This window comes from Schistocerca cancellata, chromosome 6 (genome assembly GCF_023864275.1).
Source record: "Schistocerca cancellata isolate TAMUIC-IGC-003103 chromosome 6, iqSchCanc2.1, whole genome shotgun sequence".
Lineage (NCBI taxonomy): Eukaryota > Metazoa > Arthropoda > Insecta > Orthoptera > Acrididae > Schistocerca > Schistocerca cancellata.
In genome coordinates, this window is record NC_064631.1 from 607444801 (window position 1) to 607459567 (window position 14767).

The window sequence follows — 14767 nt, forward strand, 5'->3', positions numbered from 1 at the left end:
CAGTACTTGGGGCCAGTTTTTCGTGTGTCAGCTTGTATTTTCCCATGAACTACAAACTTGCTACTTCTTGCACTTTATTATTTGAGTGGACTATTTTTGTGAGGTTTTCTATGAGAAGTACTCAACTGCATATTTTAAGTCTTGTCAAAACTCAATGGTAATCCATTTGCCTTTAACCAATTGTCAATATTTTCAAATATACATTAGCCCCATTTTCAGTAAGAAGACTGGTAGTAAGTTCTATTCCTATGGCATCATCAGCAAAAAGAAAAACATCGACTCTTCCAACAAAGCAAAGTGGAATATCAGAAACAATAGAGGAACCAAAAAAGAGCCTATGGTTTACCACATACAAGTGCTTCAAATTCCAAGTACCTGCTGCTATGTGGTCAACAGGGACTGGTGCACTCTGTTTCCTGTCGGGTAGAGAAGTCAAAAACAACAAATTTGTTTTGTCTACTACCAACTGCACACTTTTACTTGGGTCTTGAGTAGAGAATGCTGGGAGTGGAAGCTTAGGACCAGCCCTTAGCGCATTGCCTGCTGAGACAAGCACCGCCTCCTCCACCCAGAGCATTCAGCTTATGTATTGCAGCTTATAAAAGAAATGAATGTGTCATGGATTTCATGGATTACTGTATTGCAAAAGTGACAAAACGAATGTGTTACGGATTACTGTATCGCAGAAGTGACACAAAAGTTGATGGCAAGTCGTTAGATGGACCAGGTGCAGCCGCTTCGCTCAACTTTGTAAATAATTTTAACAATCTCTAGGTCAGATCAACATTACATTCAGAAGGGCTACTTACACTTATGGTCCACAGTATTATTGTGTAACTAAGGTTGGCAACAAGCCTAAATGTTCTGTAGTGACATGAAATCAGCAGATTTCCACTAATCTCAGAGAGGCCAAGTAAAAATGTGTGACTTATACTTGAGAAAGTTTTCACTTTTGCATGAGGACATCATGATTCACACAATATAAAGCCTTAACCAACTCTCAGGATAATTCCAGTGGTAATCATTTCTGATTTATTGACTCCAGTATATTGCCTGTTAAGATAAATGTAGGTTGTTCAGTAGACAGATTTTTTTTTCAAACTTTTTATTACTGAGTACACTTATCAGTGCTGGTTGTGAACTCGAATGTACACAATGACCTTGCTTTGAAAGTATTGGTGACAATATGAGGATGATTGTGATTCTTTACTTATGTTGCATCTCCTTTTTTGTGAAGAGGCTTGACAACAGCACATTTAAGTATGTCTGGGAAAATATTACTATGAAAGATTAATTGAGTAAGTAACTAAGTATTGTTCCATAAAAACACGGGAGAACTGCCGTAAGTCAGTAACATCTTGCCACGATATTTCAGCACAAAGTCTTTTGGCCATCTTCAGAGTACTGGTGAATACGCGCTGAGCTCTGCTATTTAAAGCCAAAGGGGGCTGCACTGCGCATGCGCTGCGCATGTACTGTTACGGCGTGCGCATTCACAGCTCCGTGCGCTGCGCCTGGCACCCTCCGCGGTGAAAACTTGGCATTTCAATATCAGATCGATCTTCATCTTTATACCGATAACTACGTTGACCTCGAAGTTTCTCTACAACGGGATTCCAAGCGGAATTTAACTGGTAACCACTATCTCGATTGATAAGAGTCTCGCTGTCTGACAATTTTATTTCTATGGATTCATTTATAATTGAACTCCAGAAATTTGATGTTTGAGCCACAATGTTTGTATCATTGTAACTCATTGAATGGCCAGTAGAAATGCAATGTTCAGCGATTGCGGACTTGGTGGGTTGGAGAAGGCGAGTATGCCACTGGTGTTCCACAATACGTTCCTGCACCGTTCTTGTTGTCTGCCCTATATATGACTTGCCGCAATCACACTGAATCTTGTAGACACCTGATTTACGTAGGCCCAGGTCATCCTTAATGGATCCCACCAGTGATGATATTTTAGAAAAATGTCTGAATTTTGCCCCCACACCTGTTTCACCGCCATTTGTAGACTTCGTCAGTGCCACTGAAGAAGCTGCACGCCGTCTTGATACAGATAAAGTGGAGGAAGTCCGACATGAGTCTTGTCATGTGCTGACTAGAGGTGCACCTACGAAGAGTAATATCTCACCTATGGAAAGGAGAGCTCTCCGTAATTTAAGAGCAGATGTGGATACAGTTGTCTTAAAATCGGACAAAGGAAATTCTACGGTTCTTATGACAAAGGATGATTACGTCAATAAGATCAATGTTGTATTATGTGATTCCACCTATCTAAGTCTACAAGATTCCGTGTGATTGCGGCAAGTCATATATAGGGCAGACATCAAGAACGGTGCAGGAACGTATTGTGGAACACCAGCGGCATACTCGCCTTCTCCAACCCACCAATCCGCAATCGCTGAACATTGCATTTCTACTGGCCATTCAATGAATTACAATGATACAAAAATTGTGGCTCAAACATCAAATTTCTGGAGTTCAATTATAAATGAATCCATAGAAATAAAATTGTCAGACAGCGAGACTCTTATCAATCGAGATAGCGGTTACCAGTTAAATTCTGCTTGGAATCCCATTGTAGAGAAACTTCGAGGTCAACGTAGTTATCGGTATAAAGATGAAGATCGATCTGATATCGAAATGCCAAGTTTTCACCGCGGAGGGCGCCAGGCACAGCGCACGGAGTTGTGAACGCGCACGCCTAACAGTACATGCACAGCGCATGCGCAACGCAGCCCCCTTTGGCTTTAAATAGCAGAGCTCAGCGCGTATTCACCAGTACTTCTCCAGCTGTACTCACCTGAAGATGGCCAAAAGACTGTGCCAAATATCGTAGCAAGATGTTACTGACTTACGGCAGTTCTCCCGTGTTTTTTATGGAACAAACAGTATGCCGGGAAAATTTCAAACATCACAACTTAGTATTCATTGGAACAACATTTTATTATAATACTACTGATGCCTTCATTATCACATGAAAATTTATTTTAGAAAGCTTTTTCATAAAATTGATACACTATCTAATCACAATGTGTTTAAAATTAAATTATCTTCTACTGACAAAAAATGTTATCAAAAATGTCTGCAATTTTGTGGCTACCTTTGGTGAGCCCATTATTAACTCTTTGAGAAATTTCCTCATCAAATTAATTCCAGTCTATTCTGGTGTGGTGGTACAGCAAACTTCTATTGTTGTTACATGTATTATGAAAAGGATAAATGTTACTCACCAAGGTACTGAGATACAGACATGCACACCAAAAATACTCTCACAAAATAAGCTTTTGGTGAACAAGATCTTCTTCAGAAACAAACATAAACACACTCACACAAACACAGCTCGCACACACAGGACCACAGTCTCTGGCTGATGAGGCCAGACTGTGATCAGCAGCTGGGTGGTAGGGGTAAGGAGGAAGCTGGAATGGGGAAGGAGAATGATAGCAGGATAGTGGTGGGGGACTGTAATGTGCTGCTTGTGGGAGCATTCAGAGATGAGGTGGAGAGTGGGTAGGGCAGCAAGATTCAGTTGGGAGGCTAGACGGAGGTTGGAAAGGGGGGGGGGGGGGGGATTAGCAGAAAAGGAGAGAAGCAAAAAGACCGTGGGTGTGTTGGTGGAAAAGAGAGCTGTATAGTGCTGGAATCAGAACAGGGAAGGGGCTAGATGGCTAAGGAAACTAACTAACAAAGGTTGAGGCCGGGAGGGTTGAGGGAACATATATATTGCAGGGAGAGTTCCCACCTGTGCATTCAGGAAAGCTGATGTTGATAGGAAGGATCCAGATAGCATAGGCTGTGAACCAGTCATTGGAACAAAGAACGTCATGTTGGGCATTGTGCTCAGCAGTAGGGTGGTCCAGATATTTCTTGGCTACAAGCAAACAGACATCTTGTTGGTTGTCATGCCCACATAGAATGCAGCACAGTGGTTGCAGCTTAGCTTGTTATCACATGACTGGTTTCACTGCTTTTTATGGGTTAGGAAATGTTTATGACTGGACTGGAGTGAATAGTGGTGGGAGGGTGTACGGGATATGTCTTGCATCTATGTCTATTACAGGGATATGAGCCATAAGGCAGGGGGTTGGGAGCAAGGGTTGGGTAGGGATGGACAAGGATATTATGTAAGTTCACTGAATGGCAGAATACCACTGTGGAAGGGGTGGAAGGATAGTGGGTAGGACATCCCTCTTTTGTGGGCATGACGAGAAGTACTCAGAACCCTGGTGGAGAATGCAATTCAGTTGCTCCAATCCTGGTGGAACTGAGTCGTGAGGGGATGTTGCTCTGTGGCCAGATGGTAGAACTTTGAGAGGTAGCGGGTGATTGGAGAGAGGAGGTACAGGAGATTTATTTTTGTACAAGGTTGTGAGAGTAATTATGGTCCATGAAGGCCTCAGTGAGTCTCTCGATATATTTCGAGAGGGGCCACTCGTCACTACAGATGCGGTGGCCATGGATGGCTAGGTTATATGGAAATGACTTCTTGGTATAGTATGGGTAGCAGCTGATAAAGTGGAGGTATTGCTGGGGGTTGGTAGGTTGTATATGGGCAGAGGTACTGATTTAGCCATCTTTGAGATGGAGGTCAAAATTAAGGAATGTGGCTTGTTGGATTGACTAGGACCACCGGAAGTAAATGGGAGAGATGGTGTTGAGGTTCTGGAGGAATGTTGATAGGTTGTTCCCACCCCCAATCTACATCACAAAGATGTCATCAATGAATCTGAACTGGGTTAGGGGTTAGGGGTTTGGGATTCTGTGTGTTCTGGAAGGATCCCTCTGAATGGCCCATGAATAGGTTGGCATAGGATAGTACCATGCAGGTGCCCATAGCTGTACCTCAGATCTGAAGACATGGCACCATCCTATATGAACTCATTCATGGGCCATCTAGAGGAATCCTTCCTACACACCCAGAATCCCAAACCTCCTACCTGGTTCAGATTCACTGACAACGTCATCTGATGTGAACTGAGAGTGAGGACACCCTACCCACATTCTAGAAACTCAACACCTTCTCCCCCATTTGCTATTGTCTGGCTGCAGAGGAGCATTCCCCCTCATGACTCAGTACCACCAGGACTGGGACAACTGAATCATATTCTTCACCAGGATTTCAACCACCTCTCAACATGCCCTGAAATGAAGAATGTGCTACCACCCAAAATCCTTCCAGCCCTGCCCACAATGGTGTTCTGCCACCCACTGAACCTACACAATATCCTCATCCATCCCTACACTGTCCTTGCTCCAGACCTCTTACCTCATGGTTCATATCCCCGTAATAGACCTACATGCAAGACCTGCCCCATACATCCTCCCACCACCACCTACTCCAGTCCAGTCACAAACATCACCTATCCCATTAAAGGCAGGACTATCTGTGAAACCAGCATGCGATCTACAAGCTAAGTTGCGAACACTGTGCTGCATTCTATGTGGGCATGACAACCAAAAAGCTCTCTGTCTGCATGGACGGCCAACAACAAACTGTGACCCTGGAAAATCTGGACCACTCCATTGCTGAGCACGTTGCTCAACACAATGTTCTTCATTTCAATTATTGCTTCACAGTCGGTGTCATCTGTTCTTTCATGAACAGCACAGGTGGGAACTCTCCCTGCAATATATCCTACATTCCCATAACCTCCTGGCCTCAACCTTCATTAGTCATTTTCCTTACCCACCTAGCCCCTTCCCTGTTCCCATTCCACCGACGCACCCATGGTCTTTTTATTTTTCTCCTTTTCTGCTACCTCCCACTTTCCTCTGCCCTCCGTCAAACATCCTCTCTCCACCTCATCCCTGTATGCTCCTACAAGCAGCAATTTACCGTCCCCAACCCCTAACCTGCCATCCCTTCCCCTTCCCAGCCACTTCCTCACACCCACCACCTGGTTGCTTCTCCCATCATGCACTGCTGCTTGCAGTCTGGCCTCAGCAGTCAGAGATTGTGTGTGTGTGTGTGTGTGTGTGTGTGTGTGTGTGTGTGTGTGTGTGTGTGTGTGTGTGTGTGTGTGTGTGTTTTTGTCTACTTCCGATGATAGTCTTGTTGGCTGAAAGCTTACTTTCTGACAGTTTTTTTGTTGTACCTCTCTGCAACTCTGCATCTCTGCTGTATGGTGAGGAGCAACTATCCTTTTCATAGTACTGTCACATTCCATCCTGGAATTTCCACTACTCTATTGCAAGTAATATTAAAAGACAGTGCTATGTTGCAGAATGCTTTATATTGGCTCAAAAATGATGTGTTTCACCCGGGTAGGGCATCATCACGTTCTATTTAAACCTATCAAAGTTTGGCGAATCAGGTCCAGCAACATCTTAAGCCTTACTGGCTGTAACAAAATTTGGTAAACATTATGTCTGGGTTGTAATAGCAGCGAAGTCAAATGCTTGTGAAATATTAACTTATAATATTTGCAAAAGTTCATAACAGCCAACAAGGCTTCAGATGTGGTGAGACATTTTTGCCAAATGATCTTTCCTTAATGGGGGAACATAGTCACATAGAATTTTTTGAAAGGAATTTCCACCATTTGACATTAATCATTGTGTTCAATAAATGAATAATTAACAGTCAAATGGCAGAAGTATCTTTGAAAAAATGACTTTGTAAACTTTGAAAGGTTTGAATATAATGTGATGATGGCCTGCTCTGTGAAACACATCATTTTTTAGCCAATTAAGAGATTATTCAACTTAGGACTGTCTTTTAATATTAATTTCTTCATACTCCCATTTCAATTTTTCTGACCCACTTTTTACTATGATCCAAACTGTTTTCACTGTGTTGTTGAAGCAGCTTATGTTTCTTGAAAATACACACATTTTTATACACTGATGACTATGTTTAGAATTTTGCAGTACAGCTTACAATAAAATTTAAACTTATGTCATCCTTAATGCTATGCCATCATTTTTAGTTTTGCTACTCAGATTCATCTTGTGCTACATCTAGAATAACATAATTCTCAGTACATGATTCAATAATAACATTAAAGCCTTAGAACTGTGGCTGGTTGACCTCTAGTAATTAAAATGGAAAGTATAATTCAGTCAGAGAAATTTGTCAACACATGAGCTCAAGCTCTCCCTCTCTCCCCACATGTGGTTGAACAAAGTAACGATAACTGCATTCCCTATGAGGTGCCACACTATGGTGTAGGGCATTTATAGTGACCAGATGATGTGTCCTGAACTATATACAGTACTGAATCCAGTCTCAACATGGAGAGGGGAGTTCAAAAGTTCCTCATTAATTAACCTAACTCCCCTTTGCACCTGTATGTGATAGTTATGAGATGGTGAAAGACTAGCTACTGACTAGTAGTAGCTATCACTTTTATTAAATGTTCTGTCATTTCCTGGTCTATGTCTGCCGAGTTGGTCATAAGACCTTTGCTTATTATACCAGTGACACGTTAGACACTTTTTCTGTTTACTTTGTGGTGACATCAAGCAGACAGTGCACCATAACAAGTGAATAGTGTTCCCTTTGGAGAGTAAAAGGATTATCTTTGCCTCTGTTGGCATAGTAACTCATGTCGACTCTCTTATATTTGTTCTTAGTAATGTGTGTGTTGCGAGATAGAAATAAATAGTTATGTGAAGCAACCCTTGGTACTGATCTGCAATACATACTTATATCGTGAGAACCTTACGTGATGACCCTGAAGAGAAAAAAAAAAAAAAAAAAAAAAAAAAAAAAAAAAAAAAAAAAAAAAAAAAAAAAAAAAAAAAAAAACAGAGAAACACACTGTTGGAAGAAATGGATTTGCCAACCCTGGCAAAAGTTAAAATGGAACAGGGTTTTTCATTGGATCAGAATCCTTGACAGCTAATTTGTGTCAACAGAAGCTATAGAGAATAATATTCAAGAAGGTATCACAAGCATAAAAAGTGGGAATGTTAAGCTTCTGTCATTCTGGGCCAAGAGACCGCAGCTTTGGTTCACACACAAGCTGAGTATTAAAATATTAAAATTCAATATCGTGATTGTACACTTGCGTTTGGAAGTTACAGAAGCAATGGAGGATGCCTTGGGACAACAGAACTATGTTACACTCAAGGAGACACTAATACAGCGATATACCTTATCACTGGAGCTATGTTTACATAAAAATTTTGCGGAAGACTGTATGGAGGACAAGAGCACATCACAAGTACTCAGAACCCTTCACACTTCAATGGGATCAGATCATCTTCTTGGATACTCCTTATGGGAACTACAATTATGGAAACTCTCAGCCAACTTCTGTACCAATGTTGCAGCACAGACAAATACACCGTTACAGTACTTAGCCAACACTACAGATATTGTCACAAACAGTCTAGGGCAGGCCTTTATGTGTGCAAAAATCAATATAAGGTGAGAGGAGGGCCCTGAGGCAGACATGGGAACAGATGAGAATAGTATTAACTCCGCAACAAACATGAAGGATTCATGCTTACAACACACGCCAACAGAATACACTGTGAATAACTGGCAGCACAGGAGGCCAAGCTCAGTATGTAAGTAGCTAACTATCAGCAACAGGTACATAGTCACATCTGAAAGAAGCACAAGAATGCTGAACCACAACCATTGATTGGGCAATGGTGCTGGTACCACAAATGTTTTGGGAACCTTGTTTACCAATGCACTCAACCCTGCAGTTATCCAAATTGCAAAGAGAGGCATTAAAGGGTGCAAACACTCAGCAGAAACCATATAAGCATGTGAAAATGTATGAAATACATGTTACGTACAAATGTAACATCGACCTTACGCAGTAATTTCCAATGACGGTTTGTCACGACTGTGTTGGGGTGAGAAATTTCTGGTGGACACATGGTCAGAAATCAGTGTCTATCCAATAAAGTATACATAAGTAAGGTGGGCAACAACACAACATGTACTGACAGGAGACAACAATTCAAGAATTCTGACATATGGCGAGAGACGACTGGAATCACAACTCAACCAAAGTTTTCACCCATTGTGGACTTTCACAGCTGCAGGTGTGACTGGTCCTATTAAATGTGCAAATTTTTTGTACTATTATAGCTTCATGCTGTATTTAGTCAACTATCAATTGGTGCCAATTCACACAGGAGAAGCACTATCTACAACTCCTTCAGAGTTGGTTTTCATACAGTGTGAGGTGCCCGTGGCTTGCTGCATGAAGATGTCCAGTACCTCTTCCATGTCATCTGCATAGGGATTCAATGCTGCGATTCCATGTCTAAATAATGTGGGGCACACATGGGTGGTCCACACAAGAACAACTCCAGAAGGCACTACAATTCGGTTATGGCAAGCAATGTTGGAACACTGTCCACAGATGACACGTTTCACAAATTACTGCACGACATCCCAGCACTTACAAAACCTGCAACTGCCATTAGGAAATGCACTCATGGCATACAGTATCACATCCACACAATTCAAGGGCTATCAGTCTCCTGTCATCCATGACATTGGGCTCCATGAGGCTGCTCTCAGTGCAGGCAGAGTTCGACTGGCTGCTACAAACAGGTATTGTAACTAGTTCTGATAGTGCATGGACATCACCAATTCACATGGTTTCACAGAAAGATAAATCCTGGACGATATGTGGCAATTACAGAGCACTCAATGCACAGACAGTTCTGTATCAGTAGCCCATTCCTCACGTGATGGACTTCAGTAATACCATTAGTGGTACAACAATACCATTAGTGGTGCAACAATATTAAATGTGACAGACTGTATAAAAGTATATTCCCATGGCTCCAGTGGATATTAAAAAACACCTATGACCAGGCCTTTTGGATTTCCCAAACACAATTTAATGTCATTCAGTCTCAGGAATGCTGAACGGATGTGGCAGAGGTTCACGCACAAAGTGCTAAGGGAGTTGCCATTTGTGTTTTGTTACTTGGATGACATTTTACTATTCTCTGCTTCAGTAGATCAGCATGCAGTCCACCTGTCGTAACTTACCCACAGCCACAAAATTATGGCATCATTATTAATGAAGTGAAGTGTGTCTGGGAAAGAGTGAAGTTTGTTTCCTCGGGTACTTAGTTTCAACAGCAGAATTGGCACCATTACCTGAATGGGTCAAAGCTGTGGAGAAAATGCCTCTACCCAGTTCTTACAAAGGCTATCGTAAGTTTCTGGGCATGCTAAACTATTATGGACACTATCTGTCTAGACTAATGGTAACCCAGGAACTACTCACAATGCTGCTCACCAAAAAGAATGCTACAGGTAACTGAACGATTACATGGACTTCCGACAGCCAAAACAGTGTTCTGGGACCTTAAGGAACATCTTTCATGGACAGTGTTGCTAGGACATCCAAAACCAGGCAGTCCCATAGACATTATAGTAGATACAAGCCAGACAGTGGTAGGCAAAGCCTGGCAACAAAAGCCTGACTGGAAGTGGCAGCCACTTGCATTCTTCTATAAGAATTTGATGCAACAAGAATAAAAGTGGAGCACCATCAATCATGAACTGCTTGCAATGTACCAGACAAAAAAATGGTTCAAATGGCTCTGAGCACTATGGGACTCAACATCTTAGGTGAGAAGTCCCCTAGAACTTAGAACTACTTAAACCTAACTAACCTAAGGACATCACACACACCCATGCCCGAGGCAGGATTCGAAACTGCGACCGTAGCAGTCCCGCGGTTCTGGACTGCAGTGCCAGAACCGCACGGCCACCGCGGCCAATGTACCAGACAGTCCAACATTTTCATACAGACATAGAGGGGAGACATTTTACAGTCTTCATGGTTCACAAGCCCCTGTTGGCAATTTTCCAACAAAGTATTGTGGTTAAGTTACCACCTCAGTACAAGCACATTGAATATATAACTCAATTCACAATAGAAATGTGAGACACAGCAGGAAAGGAGAATGTGATTGCAGATTGTATGTCAAGGAAATGTGTCAGTCTACGATCTTTTTGGTGGCACACATTAACAGTGGAGCACCATGTAAATCATTTTCTATGCAGTCCTCTCCAAGGAGGAGGCACAGAGTACAACTCAAATGAGTACCAATCCAGAGGTCTCAGAAGAAATTTCGTGTGATGCGGCAAAAGGTCAACAGTGATCCTATATTCCAGAATCCTATCGTAGGCAAGTTTTTGAAGTCTAGTGCAATTTACAACACTCATGCATGTGAGCTACAGCTAAGATGGTTGCTACCAAAGTGCTGTGGCCTGGAGGGCAGAAAGATTGTTGGGTGTGGGCATGCATGTGTCTAACATGTCAGTGAAATAAGACTGGAAGGCATGTGTTTGCACCAATTGTTCAGTTTCTGACACCTGCAGGCAGGTTTTCACATCTCCATGCAGACATCGACAGCTCACTGCAGAGCTCTACAGGTCAAAAGTATTTGTTAGCAATCACTGATTGTTTTACAAGGTGGCCAGACGTCACAATACTTACTGAGATATCAATAGAGTCAGTGGCAAAAGAATGGTACATACATGGTTCTCTGGGTTCAGCCTACCACATGAATTATCACAGATCGTGGAGGAAAATATGAGAGCCAGCTATTCAATGAGCTCACATTGTTATGTGGATGCTACCATCCATACACCACAAGCAACAATCCCACCAGTAACGGCCTGGTGGTACATTTCCACCACACACTCAAGATGGCACTAATGTGTGGTATGTCAGAGTGCACAGAAGCATTCTCCCTCGTTGTACTGGGATTACAAACAGCAATAAAGGAGGACATCAACACTCTCCAGTGCAATTTGTTTATGGTGAACAATTACAGGCTCCACAAGTACTAATCTTCCCCAACCCCACACAGCAAACAGAATCACACTTTTGTATGCAGTTTGCACAACGGCTCAGAAAGTGAGTGAAGAGCATACAAACAACCAACCAACTCCAGCAGACATGACAGACAAAAAGTATTCATGCTGAAGGACTTAGAAACGATGTCCCGCGTGTGTCTTTGGGGTGACATAGTTCACCCCGACTTATTTCACTGTATGCTGATCCGTACAAAGTGATAGGAAGGGAAAGCCATGCCTTCAGAATCAATAAAGCTAGAAAATAAGAAACTGTTACCATCAAGACACTCAAACCAGCATACATGGAAGCAGATACCCTTTTTACTGAGCCCGAGCTATTGCATTCTGAGGAGGAAATGGCCAAACTGACGGGGAAAGTTCCATGGAACAGGTAACAACAAATATCGAATCTGACACTACAGCCACCAGAAAGGCGCAACCAACGTCTGCAGCTACTGCTTACAAGAGGACCGGCCAGCAAGTTCCCTTGCATACCAAGAATTCCTGACTTTAAGTGGTGGTGGGGGAGGGGGGAGGGGGGAGAGGGAGTGGGGAGGGGGCTGGGGTCCATGTGGTGACATCAAGAAGATGATGTACAACAACAAGTGAATAATGTTCTCTTTGGAATGTAAAAGGATTATCTTTCCTGCTGGCGGCATAGTAACTCTTGTTGACTCTGTCATATTTGTTCTCTGTAGTGAGTTTTTTTACAACATAGAAATAAAAGTTATTTGAAGCAACCACTCATATTCTTCCAAAAAAATACTTATACAGTGAGTTTCGGAACCTTCATCTCTACTTAGAGAATGGTCTAATGATGTTATAAGCATAATCAGTACAGTATCCCCCCCCCCCCCCCTCCTTTTGCTTACTTTGGGTACAATCTATCACAGAAACGTATTACAAATGAATACTATACAAATGAATCTATGAGCAAATATTTTCATCTCTCAATATAATACAGTGAAGCAATGATTATTATATATTAGACTACGGACATAAAGAGTAGATAATCAACACATCCTTGTTTTTTCAGAAGAAGTACTGTATGAGGTCCCAACTAATTAGTTTCTCATTTAACTTAAGTCTTACCTGAATAATATTATTTTGTGATCATTAGTATAAATATAAGTAGCTTACCTTGCCCTAATGTCAGATATTTCCAAAAATTCTTTATGAAAATAATGGAGCTGTATAACTGTCATAACCAGAAATGCTGTTGGTGTAAGAAGACGTGTGAACAGTTGTGTTGTGTCAAACCTTTCCAGCCCAATATCCAACTGCCTAAAAAATTAAGCAAAAATAAACGCATCAAAAAGTATTCTTCAGTTTGTATTATAATATTTTAGATCCTACTCATAGAAACATGTAAAAAAATAGACAATTGTTGTCATCACATTCTCTCCAAAAAATAAATAAAATACTCAAATAAATAACAAATAAAAACAGATCGTATACTTCCTATCAATGGAAAAATGAAATCGTAAGATTGTAAGGGGGGGCGTGGGGGGGGGGGGGGGGGGTTGCTGCTCAATATTATTAGCCATTGGACTATCCTACAAAAAACACACACACGCACACACACACACACACACACACACACACACACACACACACACACACACATGCTGGCAATTTACAGTTTTTTTCTGTTATGTGACTAATTATTTTTTATTCAAGAATACCTCTACCCATTTTATTTCCATGGGTAGATTGCAGAACAATTTTATAGCTTCATATTTCACCTCTTTCTGGACCAAAGGTAGATCTTCAGCACAGATGCTTCTCAAAGAGCTTTCAACAGAACTGTGCTGGGATATAAGTAATCTGCTATTAATAGGCATGAACAATATTGACTAATAAATCTGCTAATAGTGCAGAAAATTTCTCATATATTTGTGGTGATGTGGCATTTGCCTTGAGGAAGTGTTCAATTATGCCCTCTACGAAACACATTTATCTTTCACTTTGGCTGTAAGGCTTGTATCAGGACCAAAATTGGTCACCACACAAGCGATTATAAAAGGGCCATATTATATGTCTGTAACATATTGAAACATGTATGAATGGAAAAATAAATTAATTGTATTTGACGTGTCAATGATTTGAGGGAATCCTATTATCCATAACAGGGACACATTTCTGTATGGTTCCCATTATAAACCACCAGCCTGCTATTGAGCTCGGGGTAATAACTTAGTGATAGAAAGGGGAGATGGACACAAGAAGGGCAGAGGACAAGATGGACAGAGAGAAGGGGGGATGAGGAGATAGGCAGAGGGGGGAGGAGATAGGTAGAGTGAACTTGGTGAAAGTAAGTTAAATACACTCGTTAGCAGGCGACGACACACTGCCCCCTCCCCTTCCCCCCCTCCTCCACACGAATGGCAACGTCAAAATTTTCTTCCTGACAAACATTTACTATATGCAGAAACTAAACTGGCACTCGGCACAGTGGCTGGCACATGAAGGAAGTGACCGTTAAGGCATTGCCCATTTACTATTACTTAGTTCTCAAGTATAGTCGGGCAGAGGGGGGGCGGAGGAGTCGGGCAGAGGGGGGGAGGAGGAGCCGGGCAGAGGGGGGGCGGAGGAGCCGGGCAGAGGGGGGGCGGAGGAGCCGGGCAGAGGGGGGGCGGAGGAGCCGGGCAGAGGGGGGGGCGGAGGAGCCGGGCAGAGGGGGGGCGGAGGAGTCGGGCAGAGGGGGGGCGGAGGAGACGGGCAGAGGGGGGGCGGAGGAGTCGGGCAGAGGGGGGGCGGAGGAGTCGGGCAGAGGGGGGGCGGAGGAGTCGGGCAGAGGGGGGGCGGAGGAGTCGGGCAGAGGGGGGGCGGAGGAGTCGGGCAGAGGGGGGGCGGAGGAGTCGGGCAGAGGGGGGGCGGAGGAGTCGGGCAGAGGGGGGGCGGAGGAGTCGGGCAGAGGGGGGGGCGGAGGAGTCGGGCAGAGGGGGGGGCGGAGGAGTCGGG

The 14767-nt window shown here is 42.9% G+C and overlaps 1 protein-coding gene across 1 annotated transcript in view; it reads right to left on the reverse strand.

The window, feature by feature from the left end:
• LOC126088449 (piezo-type mechanosensitive ion channel component) overlaps positions 1–14767 on the reverse strand; it is a 724612-nt gene that overhangs the window by 358363 nt on the left and 351482 nt on the right. Inside the window, exon 16 of the mRNA XM_049906591.1 lies at positions 12944–13087. Within this exon, the coding sequence (XP_049762548.1) occupies positions 12944–13087 (144 nt within the window). The remainder of the gene's footprint in view (positions 1–12943; positions 13088–14767) is intronic.